The sequence below is a fragment of the Sorghum bicolor genome, chromosome 5 (assembly GCF_000003195.3).
Source record: "Sorghum bicolor cultivar BTx623 chromosome 5, Sorghum_bicolor_NCBIv3, whole genome shotgun sequence".
Classification (NCBI taxonomy): Eukaryota; Viridiplantae; Streptophyta; class Magnoliopsida; order Poales; family Poaceae; genus Sorghum; species Sorghum bicolor.
The window spans coordinates 71,692,908-71,710,904 of NC_012874.2; the positions used below are offsets into that span (position 1 = coordinate 71,692,908).

Below are 17,997 nucleotides of genomic sequence, written 5' to 3' on the forward strand. Positions count from 1 at the left end.
AGTGTACTTGTAAATCACGAGATGAATCTTTTAGGCCTAGTTACTCCATAATTAGACAATGTTTGTCAAATAAAAACGAAAATGCTACAGTGTCAAAATCCCAAAACTTTTTGCATCTAAACAAGGCCTTAACTGTAGCCTAGCTTTAGAAACCTGTTCAGAGCAGTGGGCAGCAGCCCAGCTTTGCCTCCAAGAAGCTCCACCAGTGGCCGAGGCTCTGGATACTTCTGGGGCTAATGGCTCTATGAGTACTTTGTAGTCCTTCACCGACGCCTTCAATTGGCCGCTCGAGCAGCCGGTGATTGCATCCTCGCCCAGGCTATGCATCACCAAGGATCCCAAGTATGTTGCTCATGATGACTTCATCCCCAAATGAAGTGCCCCGTTTGGCTACTAAAAGTAAGTACATAGAACCTAAACCAAACGCCCAGGTGAGAAAGGTGCTCATGCAAAAGCTCGAGCTTGAGATCGAGACGGAGAAGCCTGATGAGGCGTCCTTCAAAGAATTTCAACAAGCCTTCGCTCCGCCTTTGTCTCCTTCAACGCAGGAAGCCATGCAAGTGCCTTTCCCTGAGAGGCTTAGGCATCGTCGGCTGGTGACAAACGTCGAGTAGGCCAAGTGGCCCAAATGCTTTGCCTTATGTCGCAAATTCTTATGTCGTATAGTCCTTTACATATGTGGTGTGTTGTATAGTTGTAGTAGCTAGGCTCTTACTCTAGCTCGCTTGTCGACATGTCTTGCCAGTGGGCGCGGAACAGCCAGATATTATCGATGTTGCGTAAGTTTGAGAACCTTTTCTGGCCTTTCTTTTGGCATTTCCTCTTAATAAAAAATAGGTTAATGACCGGATCGATCGCGGAAAAAGTTGACTCCTTTGATATAGTAAACCCAAAAATATTTCTTTTCTTATCATCAAGGTTTTTATAAGTTAGATATAATCAAGTTCACTTGGATGTAACAGGAAATGGGATATAAAGACGTTGTAGTCTATAGAGCACTAAGAGTATCTCTAGGAATATTTCGAAAGCTCACTGTCTAAATCATCATTTGTAGAGTCATTTGCAATAAAATCGCTTTTTTATATTTTTCTACTCTTCAACAGTTTTTCTCTATCTTATTTGCACTCTAGAGATTTGTTATAAAAATACATTTATATATCTTTTCTAGCCCCTATGCTGACAATGCCACCAGCATAACTACACTATTACAAAGATATTCATTATGTTCCCATGAGAACAAGATCTCCCAAATCTTCGTGTGTGCACCTGTGGTAGGTGGGTTGGCTGCAAGGGGGAGGGGGAGTAGGTGCACCTGTTGGCCTTGCTTAGGCCCTGTTTAGTTCCCACCTAGAAATTTTTCATCCATCCCATCGAATCTTTGGACACATACATGGAACATTAAATGTAGATAAAAAATAAACTAATTACACAGTTTAGTTGAGAATCGCGAGACGAATCTTTTAAGCCTAGTTACTCCATGATTAGCCTTAAGTGCTACAGTAACCCACATATGCTAACGACAGATTAATTATGCTTAATAAATTTGTCTTATAGTTTTCTGACGAGCTATGTAATTTGTTTTTTTATTAGTTTCTAAAAACCCCTCCCGACATCCTTCCGACACATCCGATGTGACACCCAAAAATTTTTTATCTCCAATCTAAACAGGCCCAATTAGTTGTTGGGGTGAAATTTTTTTTATACTGTAGCACTTTCGTTTGTATTCGATAATTATTATCTAATTATAGACTAATTAGGTTTAAAAGATTAATCTCGCAAATTACAGGTAAACTGTGCAACTAGTTATTATTTTTATATATATTTAATGCTCCATGGATGTGACACAAGATTTGATATGATAGAAAATCTTGAAATTTTTTTTTTTATTTCTAGGTGGGACTAAACAAGGCCTCAATTCAGTCAGTGTCATGTTGCCTAACTAGCAGAGTAATTAAATACTATGTCCCTTTTAAATTATAAGTCCTTAAAGTGTATTACTTTTGGTCGGCACCTATATATATAAAGTGTATAATAATCTGTCGTGCTAGAGATAATATATCGATCCAGAGAGAGAGAGAGAGAGCGCGCGCCTACCTACCACTTACGAAATATTCCTTACTGGTTCGGGTTCGCTGCCTCTGAATATTGAAAGAGCTAGTCCAACAGCTGCGGGCCCACCCCACGGCACACACTCACGTCGATGGACGGACGTGGAGGGTCCAACACTCCGACAAAGGCAGGGGCAGCTGCCTGGAAAATGCTGCCCACCACTTACGGATCATCAGCTGTGACGTGTACAGGCAGGGTCAGGGTGAAGCAGAAGCAGGCCCATCCCATGCGCCGCCGCCTCCGAGTACGTCTCCGATCCAGCACTTGCCTGGAAACTCCGGCGGCGAGCCCAGCTCACACACACAACACAGCCCCCGACCGCCGGCCGCGCCGATATTGACATGCGGCATGATGAGATGTACCTAGTATATATAAAGTCATTGACTGACAGCCTCACACATACAACGTACCGTTGCCTCTTCCGATCCTCCTCAACCAATGGCCGCCGCGCCACTGCCACCGGACGACTTGTTTCTCGTCCATCCCGACCCACCATCTCCCTCCGTCTTCCTCGACCTCCCGCCGGCGCCGCCCAACGACGACGACGACATGGTGCTCCCGTACATCTCGCACTTGCTCATGGAGGAGGAGGACGCCCACGCTGAGAGCTTCTTCTACCAGTACCCCGACCACCCCGCGCTGCTCCACGCACAGCAGCCCTTCGCCGACATCCTAGCCGACGTCTCCTCTGCTAGTGCTAGTGCTACCACCTCGCCATCTGACGACTCTGACCATTCGCCCACCGGCAACGGCAGGGATGCAAATGCAGCAGACATGGCCACCTCCGCCTTCCTCAAGGGTATGCAGGAGGCCACCAACTTGTTGCCATCAGTATTGTCAACCAACAACTCCACTCTGCTCCTCAACCACGCCTGCAAGAACAGCCACGCTGCTGCCAGGGACGACGACGGCGACCCGGACCCAGAGTCGCGCAGGGCCGCCAAACTCATGCTGCCGGCCGAGCCGGCGGACGAAGCCGACGCTCGCCGGATGTTCGACCAACTGATGATCCACGAGCGCGACGACATCTGCATCAAGATGAAGGGCGTGCCGCAGCACCAGCAGCAGGGCCAGGGCGTAGACGACGACAATCCCACGCAGCGCCGGCGACGCCTGCGGAGGCGCCGCAGCACCAGCACTACATCCACTGACACGGTGGTGGACCTGCACGCGCTGCTGCTCCGGTGCGCGCAGGCCGTGGCCACGGACGACCGCGCGGCCGCGCAGGACCTCCTGGCGCACATCCGGCGCCACTCCTCGGCCACGGGCGACGCCGCGCAGAGGATGGCGCACTGCTTCGCTGAGGGCCTGGAGGCGCGCCTCGCCGGCACGGGCAGCCGCCTCTACCGCTCGCTCATGCTCCGCCGCACCTCCGTCGCCGACTTCCTCAGGGCCTACCGCCTCTACATGGCCGCCTGCTGCTGTAAGAAAGTGGCGTTCACCTTCTCCAACAAGACCATCCACGACGCCGTTGCCGTTGCCGGCGGCGCCAGCAGCCGCAGGCGCCGGCGCCTGCACATCGTCGATTACGGCCTCGGCTACGGCTTCCAGTGGCCCGGACTGCTGCGCAGCCTCGCGGTAATGGAGGGCGGTCCGCCAGAGCTAGTCAGGATCACCGGCATTGACCTGCCGCAGCCTGGCTTCCGGCCGGCGCGCCAGATCGAGGACACCGGCCGCCGCCTCAGCGATTGCGCGCGCCAGCTCGGCGTGCCGTTCGCGTTCCGAGGGATCGCGGCGAAGCGAGAGGACGTGTCTCCCGAGGACCTGCACATCGATCCAGCTGCCGAGGTGCTCGTCGTGATCAGCCTCTGTCATTTCAGGCTGCTGGCGGACGAGATCGACATCATCAGCGGCGCCGCCGTCGCCGGGCCTGGGCGCCGCCGTCGTCCCAGCCCCAGGGACGAGGTGCTCGGCAACATCCGTCGGATGCGGCCCGACGTGTTCATCCACGGCGTCGTCAGCGGCGGCTACGGCACCACCTACTTCCCGACGCGGTTCAGGGAGGCGATGTTTTACTACTCGGCGCAGTTCGACCTGCTGGACGCCACCGTGCCACGAGACAGCCCGGAGAGGCTGCTGCTGGAGAGGGACATCTTCGGCCGCGCCGCCATGAACGTCGTCGCGTGCGAGGGCACGGATCGCGTGGAGCGCCCCGAGACGTACCGGCAGTGGCAGGTGCGGAACCAGCGCGCGGGGCTCAGGCAGCTGCCGCTGGAGCCTCACGTCGTCAAGGTGGTGATGGACAAGGTGAAGGACAACTACCATAGGGACTTCGTCGTCGACGAGGATCAGCGATGGCTGCTGCACAGGTGGAAAGGCCGTGTTCTCTATGGCCTCTCCACATGGGTTGCATGCTGAACGCTCATCGATGAACGAACGATGATGCATGCTACCTCAACGTACAACATTTAGGGAATGTTTGGTTGAGATTGTTAAAGTTCAACGTATTGTAGCATTTTCGTTTTATTTTAGCAATTAGTGTTCGATCATGAACTAATTAGGCTCAAAAGATTCATCTCGCACATTAGTTTCTAGCTGTATTTTTAGTTTTGCAAATAGTCTATATTTAGTACTTCATGCATGTGTCCAAACATTTGATGTGATGACCAGTAAACTTTACTGCACTCAACCAAACAGGCCCTTAATTAAGTTAGCTTCTCTTCCTTCTCAGCCTAGCTAGTTACTCCTATTTTATGTCCGACATAACAGGTTTGGGAAATGGTTACACAAAGTTCATTATGCGATGGGCCCGCGTGACCCACATGCCCACGCCCATGCCTAACGAAGAGGAAGAGGAAGAAGACTGCGCCCGCGTCGAAGAGGAAGGAGGAGGCTAGGGTTCTAGCAGATGCCTTGCTGGCGTCGGAGATGACAAGGTCGTTGGTGTCCTCACAGTCGTGCCCTCTTTCTCCGGTCTCTCCCCTTCTTCTTCCCAACTCCGTCAGGCATAGAAGAGGCTAGCCGGGGGGGAGGCAGGCTGGCCAGGCCATGGGGAAGGGTTCGAGCAGTTAGGGGCCCTTGCGGGGGTAGAGGTGCCCAAGCCAGGGAGGGCCAAGCCGCCATGGCCACGAAGCTCGCCGCGGTGGGATGGGGAGGGGAAGAAGGTGCGGCCGAGGCCGCACTAGGATTTGCCCTAAGCTCCGCGGCCAGGCGGGGGGGGGGGGGTGGGGGGGGGTCCTACAGCGGGGTTGAGGACAACGAGATGGGGAGGTCGAGGATGGCGCTAAGGGAGAGGGTGGATAAGGAGGTGCAGCGAGGGTGAGGACAACAAGGAGGGGGGAGGGGGCTAGGACGACGCTGAGGGAGAGGCGGCGAAGGAGGGGCACGGGGAGGGAGAAACGAGTAGTGGAAGAGGCGGGCACGAGATAGACGATGGGGTCACGCGCGGCTCACGTTACTGTAGAAATCTCAATCGTGACGAGCAAAAAACATTAACCGTGGTGGTTTTTGCATCCGCTACGGTCGAAAGGTCATGGTTAATTGTGGCCTTAACCAAGGCGGTTGCCTTCCGTGCCTCGCTAAATCAAATTAAAAAAACAAAAGAAAAAGGAAACCCCATAGAACACATCGAGCCTGGGCATAGGTCTAGGCTATGCGTCGTCGCCACCATAGGGGAGCTCAATCTGTCGCTGGGATCTAGACGCGCCAGATCCACATGAGCAGAGAAAGGAAGGGAGGGAGCCTGCTGTCGAGATCTAGATACGCCAGATCCACACTTGCAAAGGAAGGGAGGAAGCCCACTAGATCCGCCCGAGGTTGGCGGTGCCAAGGTCGCTAGCTCTGTCGGGTTGCCAGATCCACCGAGGAAGAGAGAGGGTGGAGGGAGGCCGCCGGATCTGCACGAGGGAGAAGCTGCTGTTGCTGGATCTGCTGTGGGAGTTGATGATGATGAGCATGGCCGTCGCCATGGAGGTGGTGGTGCCGGATTTGCTGTGGGCGAAGGTGCAGGAGCTGCTGCTGCATGGATCCATGTGCCCTCGACCCACGCGAGCCCTCCTTGCACGATGCTTGTGCCACCGCGGCCGCATGAGGGATAGGGAGAGGGATGGAATGACGCCCTGGCCATGGCCACTCGATTGTGCTCAGGATGAGGGAGAGCGAGCGGGATGGAGCGATGCCCGAGAGGGAGAGGGAGAGAGCGGGAGGAATGGAGCAATGCGAGACGGAGAGAGAGAGAGAGGGTTGGAGGGTGCGGTGCCTGAGAAAGATGGAGAGTTAGGGTTTTAGTTATGCTCAGCGTATATGTATTGTGAAGCTGTTACCGGTCCTAGATGGGCTGGTAGGCTGGCCACGATTACCTAAGGTAGGTTATAGTTGCTCGCCTCTGAAAAAGCATTTTTAGAGACGATTGCCTTAAAATGACCGCTTTTTGTTAATTAATATTAACCTAGGCGGTCGTTTTAAGACGATCATTGGTTTCGTTAGGCAATCGCCTCGGTCCTCAGTTAATGAGTATTAACCGAGGCGGTTTTATATGATGCCCGTCTCTGTTGCTGGCCTGTCTATCCTGCCTCGAATAACTGAGGTGGGCAACCAGGCTGCCAGCCTCCATTGCTAAATTGGAAACGCTGCGCAAAAGATTTTGTGATTCATCGTGCGATAACTTCGTCCAAATGGTTAAGCCTAGAGTGAAATTCTCCAGCTTACCAGCCAGCTAAAAGTATGTAGAGACGCAGCAGGAGTGTCTTGGCATGTAAAATTAATAAATCAGTAAAGTGATGTATGTCTTGACATGTAAAATTAATAAATCAGTAAAGTGATGTATCGACCATGTTTTCGCCTCTTATGAGTTTCTCAGGTTCAGTTGTTGCTTTTATGCTTTTAAATTTTGTGGCATCAATTGTTTGGCACGCGCATTGTATTTCTGGATAGATTAAACTTATGCGTGATTAAGATGAAATAAACGATTTCTCCAGCTTGTCCGGAGTGAAAGACTTAAGGACACTCACAATAGACACTCACAATACAGACTCTATTATAGAGTAAGTTATTTATTACCTCAAACAATGTGGACTTAGAGTCTAAATAAAACTTGGAGTCTTATTTTTCTACCTCTTTCTTTAATAAATATGCTGCCACATCAGCAAAATACCATAAATAATATGTAATTAATTGTCTTAGACTCTGTAATAGAGTCTTGATTGAAAGTACCCTAAAAAGGACACATTCATCCTTCCAATTCTGTTTTTAACTGTACTTTTTTTATATGCCCCCACCCAAAAAAACTGTACTATTTTATATATGCGACCTTTTGTATCAAAATTTCTCATTAGTTAAGCTTCACCTGTATAGAATACCTCCAAATTTACACGATGTAATTTTGAATTGGTCAAACTCTTTGTAATAGTTGTTCTTGCTAGTTGGCCTCGGCCAATCCCCCCTCACCTCTGCCTAGGTAGGTTCCATAGGTGAGTCTTTCTTTCCTCTTCTTTTTCCTTCTTTCCCTTTTGGTTAGCGCCTAGCTAACACCCCTGTACTTGGCTCTTGTGTTTTTACTTTATATATCTCCAACCTGGGGAGCATTGCTCCATAGTTTCTTTCAAAAAAAAATTCTCATTGGCTTTACTTTGATAGACGGAAGGCGAGCAAAAAGGTGGAAGTGCCCTTTGGAATGCAGAGATTTCACACGAATCAGTTTATTTTTATATGAAAAATTCAGGAATCAAGAAAACTTCCCGGTTCCTCTTTTTCATTTGAAGCGTGTTTTGTTTGACAATAAGGATAGATCTAATAATGGCCATTCATAGATTTTAGGATATGAATATTAATGCTTCCTATTTGGTTGGATGATGGATGAGGCGAGCTATTTTTCTGTTTGGTTAGATGGATAAGAGTGAATAGGACGAGAATACTTGACTAATTGTATTTATATTATTTTAAAAAATAAAAATAATGATACGCTAGTAAATAGGAGTATGCACTAACACTAATTTTGTCATGATAAGTACTAATTACAAATAACACGTTAATTAGCACCACTAGTATCCTAATTGGCATACAAAACACACCAGCATTTAAGCACATATTAAAATATATCAATCTTGTCATCATAATTACTAGGCAATAATATAACATTACTAATAAACCTTAATTATTTGCTCGTGACAAAGATTAGAAAATATGAATGAGTTCGCCAAGTAATTTTTTGATGACAGGAATATCCAATGTCGCAGCGGGTGGAAGGTGAGCGACGGCGAGGCAGCTGATGGGGGTGGCGTGGGAGGAAGATAGAGGTGGGACAGGCAGGACGCGAGCAAGGAGGAAGAGAAGAGAAGGGCCTTATCTACCTTCTAATAAAAGATCATCTTGCTCATGTTTGAACATGTGTAATAAAAAATCAGCTTGTGAAGTTATCTCCATGTCTGCATCACGCTTACGCGATCATCCATTCATCATCATACGCAATTCCAGAAACAATACCTTTTTTTTTTTTGACAGCACCAGAAACAATACCTTGCATGTTGCGAAAAAGATCAAGGGGACAGACAAATTAAAGGTAACAAGAAAATGATACCTTGTGAAGATGCTGTTGCTGCATTACGAAACGAACAACGAAGTTTGGTTCAGAAACCAACAGAAATGAAACAAGAAGATTAGTAGCCTAGCTACATAACCGCAACAAGACACCATAATTATATTTGGCTACTGAATGCATTGCCGGCCCAGCTCTTGTTTATCTACTCTTCCCATTCAATTGACTGATGAAGAAAACTAACTTTTCTTTTTTGGCTTCCACTTGTTGCTGATGAAACTGCGATGCTTGGATGCCATTCCATTGGCTTTGAGTTGAGGCCTTGTTTAGTTCCAAAATTTTTTGCAAAATGTAAATAGTACTAATTTCGTTTGTATTTGACAAATATTGTCCAATCATAGACTAACTAGGCTCAAAAGATTCGTATCGTCAATTCCGACCAAACTGTGTAATTAGTTTTTATTTTCGTCTATATTTAATATTTCATGCATACGTCTAAAGATTCGATGTGATGGAAAATCTGAAAAATTTTGCAAAATTGTTGGGAAGTAAACAAGGCCTGAGTTGGAATCATCGATTCGAGCTCCACGAGGAGGTGATGAGGTCAATCGCTTCTGCTTCTGCTTCTTTTTAAAGAAGAATCCACGAGCAATACCGCCCACCATTGTAGTAGCTTGTAGGCAGGCAGCGCATGGCAGCACCCCGTGTCGTCCGAGGCTTCACGCCGGCACCCCGCGTCGACGTCGATGCGGCCTCCTCCTCCTACCTCTCCCGCATTTCTCTTCTCATGGAGGAGGAAGACGAGGAGGACGACCTCGCCGATCACCCCGCGTTCCTCCACGCCCAGTAGCCCTTCACCCAGATCCTCTCCGGCGCCCCCTTGCCGGACCAAGCCCCCGTCTTTCCAGGCGGCACGCCGCCCGAGGACAAGGAGTACAGAACGGACATGTTCACCGCTGCATTCTTCAAGGCCGTGGAGGAGGCTAGTAAGTTCCTGCCGGCCTACACAGGCACACAGCTGCCACACTGTTGGCCAGGGACACAAGCAGCGGCGGCGGCAAGGACCGCAGGGACAGGCACACCGTTGGCGGCGACGACGAGCTGGAGGCCGATGCCGGCAGGACCAGCAAGATGGCGATGTCCGAGTCAGAGGAAGCCGGCGCCCGCGAGGTGTTCGACGAAATGATGCTTAGGGGATTCGATGTCTGTTCCAAGGAGATGGAGGGCCTGGCCATTTCCGTTGAGAATGTGCCTGCCAAGGACGATGACAAGAAGAAGGCGAGAAAGAGGAGCAGGGCATGGGGCAAGCGCCGGCCAGCCAAGGTGATTGAGCTGCACACCTTGCTCATCCACCGTGCCAAGGCGGTCATCGACGACCGCCAGAGCGTGGATGAGCTGCTCAGTCAGATGAAGGAGCATGCCTCGCCTACTGGGGACGCCACGCAGCGGCTTGTCTACTGGTTCGTGCAGGGGCTGGAGGCACGACTGGCTGGCACCGAGAGCCAGGTGTACAGGTCACTCACCGCGAACCGGACCTCGCTCGTGGAGTTCCTCAAGGCCTATCAGTTCTTCATGTAAACCTGCTGCTTCAGGAAGGCGGCCTTCATGTTTGCCAACAAGACCATCTTGGATGCTGCAATTGGCAGGAGCAAGCTGCACATCGTGGATTATGGCCTCCGTTCTGGCTTCCAGTGGACGGAGCTGCTGCGCTTGCTGGGGACTAGGGACGGTGGGCCACCACAGGTCAGGATCACCAGCATTGACCTCCCACAGCCTGGATTCCACCCAGCAAACCACATGGCAGAGATGGGTCATCGCCTTACCAGCTGTGCCCATGAACTGCCACTGAGTTTCTGTTATGTGGTGGCGCCATGGCACACCGTTTGCATCGACGATTTGAATGTGGAACCTGACGAGGTCCTCGTCGTCAACGATCTGTTCAACTTCAGGACCTTGATGGATGAGAGCGTCATATCAGACAACCCCAGCCCTAGGGATGTTGTCCTCAGCAACATTAGAAAGATGGAGCCTGATGTCTTCATCCAAGCCGTCGTCAATGGTTCTTACGGCACCACCTTCTTGTCATGGTTTCGGGAAGCCCTCTTTACCACTCTTTGTTGTTTGACATGCTTGATGCGACCATGCCCCGGGAGAGCCAACTGCGCTTGGTGCTTGAGCGGGATATCTTTGGCTGGGTTGCCTTGAATGCCATAGCATGTGAGGGAGTGGACCGTGTGGAACGTGGTGAGACATAAGCTGTGGCAGGTCAGAAACCAGCGGGCTGACCTAAGGCAACTGCCCTTGAATGGAGAGACTGTTAAGATGGTGAGGGACATGGTCAAGAACCAATAGCACAAGGATTTTGTCATTGAGGAGGGTCAACAATGGTTGTTGCAGGGGTGGAAGGGCCACATCCTGTTAGCCCACTCAATGTGGGCGGCAGATGGTGCTACCTCTAATTGTTGTCCTAAGTGCAATGAAGGAATCAGCCTGAGTAAGGTGTAATCCCTCCATCCCATTGAAAGTGTCGTTTTTTTGTTACTTTTAGACTTTTTGTTTGACCGTTCGTCTTATTCAAACGTTTATGCAAATAATAAAATAAATAGATCATTATTAAAGTATCTCTAATGATAAAATAAGTCATAAGAAATAAATAATATATACAAAATTTTTGAAAAAGACGAACGGTCAAACAGGAAGCCATTCAACAGTATTTCTCTCTCACGACAAATCAGCGAACAGTACTTTCAACCACTGTTCGCTTGGCTGAAAAGCCATTACTGTTCGCTGATTTGTCGTGAGAGAAAAACACTGCTGAATGGCTGACAGATTCGGCAGATAAGATCAAGCGAATAAGCTTGCAAAGTAAACCACACCACTGAAAATGCAATCTTATGGTTGAGAACCAGAGCCATAACTTTTTGTCCAATAGTATAATGTTTTTCTTTTGCAAATCAAGTTACTTTATTACATTCTTTCGCAGAAATAGTTCTTATAGGATATTTATTTATCTTATACATCCGTCTCATATTTGGTCCACCTAAACACTTCATGTTAGTCTATAAAATATATGTAAATACGTTTTGCATTACACAACTGTGACTGCTTGCTTTTCTATTTTTATTAAAAGGTAAAAGAAATAAAATGCTATATATGTTTGCTCCTTGCAATACCGGGATAACATCTTGACTGTCCAAATATCATTGGAATTGTGGCTAGTTACTGTCTTGATTGTCCAAGTGGCATTGGAATCATCAAATTTGTCCTCCTGACCATAGTTTCTTAGCATTATCTGGCACTACCATACACATTGACAAGGTCTGCTCTCCAATGTGTACCAGAAGCTACCATGCCACACCTCCACTGATCACCATGGCCATCACCCCAGAGGAATTCTTTGCTGTGGATCTCATGGAGATGGAGCCTTCACCACCTTCCCCATCTATCAACCTTCCCCTGATGCCTGATGGTGGCGGTCAAGGCCCACTCTCCGATGATGATCTGGTGCTCACCTACATCTCAGGCTTGCTCATGGAGGAAGACATCGATGACAAGCTGTTGGGCCAGTACTCTGATCACCCTGCACTACTCCAGGCACAACAGTCCTATGCTCAATTGCTCTCCTCCCCTTCCTTCAATGCAAACAGTGATAATACTTTCAACAGCGGCAACATGGAGGGGGCTAAGAATTCATTGCAGGGCTGCAGTGGTGATCAATACACACTCAGCTCATCTTTCTCAAAAGGTGTGGATGAGGAGGGGCAGTTCTCAAAGGGATTGGAAGAGGCTCATAGGTTCTTGTCTGGAGACAATAGCTTTGGAAAGGGTGAGCAGGTGATTGAAATCTTCAAGGAAACTAACAACCCTATAGGGCTCAAAAAGAGGTATAACCGAGATGAGCATATGAAAGAGGAGGCAGGCAGGACCTGGAAATCTATGATAATAAGGGAGGAGGAGATTGGCATCCATGAGATGTTTGATGAATGATGCTGCACGATGATGAGCTATGCATCAGGGACGAGGAGAAGCTGCGCATCTCCATGACCAATGAGAAAAAAAACAAAACTAAGGGCAGGAACAAGGCTGCAACAGATGTAGTGGACCTACGTACATTGTTGTTCCATTGTGCGTAGGCGGTAGCTATGAACGATCATACGGTCGCAGTTGGACTGCTCAAGCAGATTAAGCAGCATGCTTCAGCAACAGGGGATGCCGCACAGAGGCTAGCTCACTGTTTTGCCAAGGGGCTGGAAGCACGGCTAGCAGGCACGGGAATGCAGCTCTGGAAGTCGCTCATGGCAGAGCACCCCATAGTCATGGATTTCCTCAAGGCCTACAGCCTTTTTATGGCAGCCTGCTGCTTTCATAAGATAGCACTCAAATTTTCAATTATGACCATTGAGGATGCCATGGTGGGTAAGAGCAGCCTGCATATTGTGGATTACGGTTTGCATTATGGGTTCTTCTAGTGGGCAGGCTTAATCCGCTCGTTGGCAAATAGGAATGTTGGCCCTCCACAAGTGACGATAACGGCAATCAGTCACTTCCAGCCCAGGATCTACCCAGCTCAGCAGATTGAGGAGCAAGGGTGCCGGCTCAGCAAGTGTGCAAAAGAGTTTGGCTTGCCATTCAAGTTCCATGTCATTACAAAAAAATGGGAGGATGTTTTCATTGAGGACTTGAACAAAGACACCGATGAGGTGCTTATTGTGAATGACCTTTTAAATTTCAGCTCCTTGATGGATGTGAGTGTATTTTTTGATGCCTCAAATCCCAGAGACACTGTCCTTAGCAATATCAGGAGAATGAGGCCATGTATCTTCATCCAGAGCATTGTGAATCGTTCATCTGGTACTTCCTTCTTGTCAAGGTTCCGCGAGTTGCTATTCAATTACATGGCATTGTTTGACATGTCAGATGCAACTATGCCACGGAACAGTGAATTTCACGGTTGGTGCTGGAGCAAGGCTTGCTTAGGCGTTGTGCACTGAATGATATTGCATGTGAAGGTGTAGACCTTGTGAACCGCCCTGAGAAGTATATGCAATGGCAGGTGAGAAACCAGCGTGCAGGCCTGAGACAACTGTTATTGAAACCAAGCATTATTAAGGCACTGAAGGATGAGGTCAAGAAGGAATACCACAAGGACTTTTTTCTTACTGAGGATAGTCAGTGGCTTCTCCAAGGGTGGAAGGGGCGTGTACTCTTTGCGCACTCAACATGAAGCTTCAGTTTTTTGCCACTGAATGGTACCATAGTCTTCAACTCTTCATCAGCTCTCTTTATACTGCTTGTCAAGGTCAGGTCCAGTGCAGCAGTTGCTGAAAAGCATTTTGTACTCTTACAAAGATAGATCTGGGTATCGAGGACTTTAGGGAGAAAATTGTCAGTGACCCTGACCAAGTATTTTCGACTCCCTTGTATTTTAATTTCCCAATGGCCAGTTGGTATCTTTGGTCATGGGTTTGATCAAATCTTGCAACATAGCTCAGGAGGAAGATGCACTTCAGTCTGATCATGTTACCAGACCAGTGTTTCTGTTCTGTGTTTATGTGTTCACCTGCAGATATTAATTGTTTGTAATTCAGTCCCTCTGCGGAGCATGAAAGAAATAAAGTTTGTACAGTTTTTCCCTTTTTCCAGAAGTAATAAAAAATTCTTACAGTGGGGGCCTCCCCTACTGTATTTTCAGGTTAAAAAAAAAGGAAAGAAATAAAATAATAAGCATTGGTAGTACCCAGGAAAAAGGTTGCAGTATAATAATTTTCAGAACTTGTACTCTTTCCCCTGTGACGGCAACAGACAGGATCATGAGATTTGTCGAAAAATTGGTTTTCTCCAATGTCTTGTTGCTTTTGAAGGGACAAGGACTGAAGGATGGCTCCAACACCAAGATGAATGGGATGACATTTCCTTATCTCCATCTTTCTCAAGACCTATTTTTTGTCTTTATGTGCGAGCAATGTACCGGCATGGCAAACTTTGGTGATTCCATCACCCACTTGTCTCATCTTAGGATGGATTGGACGTGGTGAAGGGGAAATCTGAGGTAGGCAGCACAGATATGTTGCAGCTAATGAGCTAAAGTTGTCTATAGGTAAGGTGCATACTGTATATTAGTCTAATTACGTTTTAGCATCGCACAAGTAGGTAGAATAAAATATTAGTATCTTTGTTTGTTATGCATGATGCCTAGATATCATCTCCATAACTCCATTATCCAGGAAACATGGGATTATAATTAACCATCATTCATTATCCATCAACATTAGAACTATCAAACACTTGGCACTCATAACAAGGTATGTTATCCTGTAGATTTGGAGCCACGGTACCACCATCAATCTCCATGGCCACCACTCCGGAGGAATTCTTTATGGAGGGTCTCATGAACTTGTCACCACCCTCCCCATCTGTGTTGCTTGACCTTCCCCAAATGACCAATGATGTCGGTCAGGATTCACTCTGCCCTGATGAAATAGTCCTCTCCTATGTTTCATCCGTGCTCATGGAAGATCAATCTGAAGACAAACTCCTGTGCCAAGACACTGATCATCCTTCGCTTCTCCAGGTGCAGAAGCCATTTTCCCAAATTCTCTCCTCCCCTTCCTTCAGCACAAACAGTGACAACACCGTCAACAGGGACAATATTGAGGGAGCCAGGAATTTGTTCCAGGATTGCAGTGGTGATCAATGCACACTGAGATCATCCTTGTCCATTGGTGCGCTTGCAGCGGGGTCAGTCTTGAAGGGCATGGAAGAGGCTAGCAGGTTCTTGTCAGAAGATAATGTCTTCAGAAAGGATCAGCAATTGAACCAAATGACTAGGGAAAGTGGCAATTCTAGGGTATTCAAGAAGAGGTATAACAGGGATGAGGATGGGGAGGTAGGCAGGGCCTATAAAGTTTTTATGATGATGGAAGAGCTTGAAGAGATGTTTGATAAAATGATGCTTCGTGGGTACGAGACATGCATAGAAGAAATGAAGAAGCTGCGCATCACCAAGGCTGATGAGGCAAAGAACAAGAAGAAGGGTTATAACAAGCGGAGGAGCAATGTTGTGGATCTATACACATTGTTGATAAATTGTGCGCAGGCGGTGTCTGCTAGCAATTTCAGGACCGCGCATGAGCTGCTGAAGCAGATCAAGCAGCATGCATCAGCAACAGGGGATGCAACACAACGGCTAGCTCAATGTTTTGCCAAGGGGCTGGAGGCACGGCTAATGGGTACAGGGAGGCAGCTTTGGCAGTTGCTGACATTGGAGCAACCACTGGCCATAGAGTACCTAAAGGCCTACAACCTTTACATGGCAACCTGCTCCTTCAACAGGGTGGCACTCTTTTTCAACGTTATGACCATTGAGCATGCCATGGTGGGGAAGAGCAAACTTCACATTGTAGACTATGGTCCACATCACGGGTTCCAGTGGGCCGGCTTGCTTCGCTGGATGGCGAATAGGGAAGGTGGCCCACCAGAGGTGAGGATAACTGCCATAAGCCGTCTTCAGCCTAGGTCCTGTCCATCTGAAGGGACTGATGATACAGGGCGCCGGTTGGACAAGTGTGCCCGTGAGTTTGGCGTGCCATTCAAGTTCCATGCCATCACTGCAAAATGGGAGACAATTTCCATCGATGACTTGAAAACAGAGGCTGATGAGGTGCTTGTTGTGGTTGACCTCTTTAGTTTCAGTATCTTGAGGGAGGAGAATATCTACTTTGATGGTCTGAGCTCCAGGGATACCGTCCTCAACAACATTAGGAAGATGCGGCCAGATGTCTTCATCCAGGGTATTATGAATTGTTCACATAGCACCTCCTTCTTGACGCGGTTTCGTGAGGCTTTGTTCTCTTACAGTGCACTGTTTGATATGCTTGATGCAACTATCCCGAGGGACAGTAAACTACGGCCAGTTCTGGAACAGAACATGCTGGGTCATTCTGTGCTGAATCTTGTCGCCTGCGAGGGTGCAGATGTGGTGAACCGCCCTGAGAAGTATAGACGGTGGCAGGTGAGAAACCAGCGGGCAGGCCTGAGGCAGCTACCACTGAAACCAAACATAGTTAAGGTACTCAAGGATAAAGTGATGAAGGACCATCACAAGGACTTTTTCATCAGTGAGGATGGCCAATGGTTGCTGCAAGGTTGGATGGGGCGCATCTTCTATGCCCACTCTACATGGGTTGCGGAAGACACCATTTCTGAGTGAAGCTTTAGTTTTCTGCTACTGAATGGTACCTTTGTCGGCTCCCTTTGCGGCTTTGCCCATGTGTACTATTTGGTTGACTGTCTACTTATTCAGGGACACTCATGTGTCTGCTGAAAATATCCTAGAAGAGCACAATGCATCTTCCTCCCTTAGGCAGTGCATCTTGTTCTGTAAATTACATGTTAGAGTGTTCAGTTTTTGCCTTGAACTCTGAAGAAATAAATTATCAGTTCTTGGATGCCACTACTGCTCTTCTGTGGCTGCCTGAGAAGTTGTTGTGCTCATAAAGATTTATTCTTCACAGAAGTCAATTAATTAGTGGGTGGGTACTTGTTGAGTTCAATGAGGTAAAGAAGTTTTGTCAAGGTCAACCAGTTTTCCACAGCACCAGATTCGTATTTAAGCTAATATGGTAGCAACTATGTGCACTGATTTGTTTCTTGAAGATGTTCATGTTTTATGTACTTGCAGATTTCTCTGTCTCTTCAACCAGCACATAGAAGATCCTTGCTTTTGAAATCTGCAGTTTCTGAAATTGTGTAATACATGCACTCAAAGCAAGACCTTAAACTTTGCTGGTCCAAGAAAATTGTACTGGTGGGGGTCCATATCTAATGGATATACTTTTTTTAAAAAAAATTATTCACGATTGTCCTGGATTTGCAATTCCTTGTCCATAGTGTTGTGTGTTATGTTGACATGTTCACCGCAGGTTTACGTTGCTACTTTGCTAGTGAATCGGCCCCTACAGGTGGGTGCAGGAAAGAAACAGCGGACTCTGAACATGTTTATACAGGTATGCTACTTACTAGTTACTACAAGAGATGAGATAAGCATTGGCAATTCCCAGAAGTGAACAATTCAAAGTATAACCATTTCCAAGGTCCCCTGTAAGAAAACAAGAGACAGGATCCTCGGATCTGTCGTGGAATAGTTTTATTTTTCTACTTGATCATTGTCATTGACGCCTTTGATGGAGCAGGGTCTTAACTGAAGCAGAAGCAGGGGACTGTCATCATCTTTCTCAAAGACCCTTTCTTTGTCATGTGTGCAGCAGGCAATCTCGAGGTTTCCGTCAGCCAGCAAGGAGTGAGCTTGTCACCTCTTGGCATAGATCGGATGGTGGCGGAGAACGAGTCCAAGGTGATTCCAAGATGATACCTTCACTCGGCAGTTGTCAGCGGCACCATTACCATCTCCTCGTGAA

General features: G+C 47.9%; 3 protein-coding genes across 3 annotated transcripts; all 3 read left to right on the plus strand.

The window, feature by feature from the left end:
* Positions 2,252-4,762, plus strand: LOC8076379 (scarecrow-like protein 9). The gene has a single exon (XM_002450024.2). The coding sequence runs from the start codon at positions 2,548-2,550 to the stop codon at positions 4,465-4,467; it is 1,920 nt and encodes a 639-aa protein (XP_002450069.1). The 5' UTR covers positions 2,252-2,547; the 3' UTR covers positions 4,468-4,762.
* LOC8076380 (scarecrow-like protein 14) lies at positions 9,273-10,786 on the plus strand. Its single transcript, XM_021462188.1, has 3 exons — positions 9,273-9,427; positions 9,619-10,095; positions 10,174-10,786. Exons 1-3 carry the CDS (start codon positions 9,273-9,275, stop codon positions 10,784-10,786), a joined length of 1,245 nt encoding a protein of 414 aa, XP_021317863.1.
* On the plus strand, positions 14,931-17,948 carry LOC8076383 (scarecrow-like protein 9). Its single transcript, XM_021462189.1, has 4 exons — positions 14,931-15,467; positions 15,678-16,725; positions 17,503-17,586; positions 17,845-17,948. Exons 1-4 carry the CDS (start codon positions 14,931-14,933, stop codon positions 17,946-17,948), a joined length of 1,773 nt encoding a protein of 590 aa, XP_021317864.1.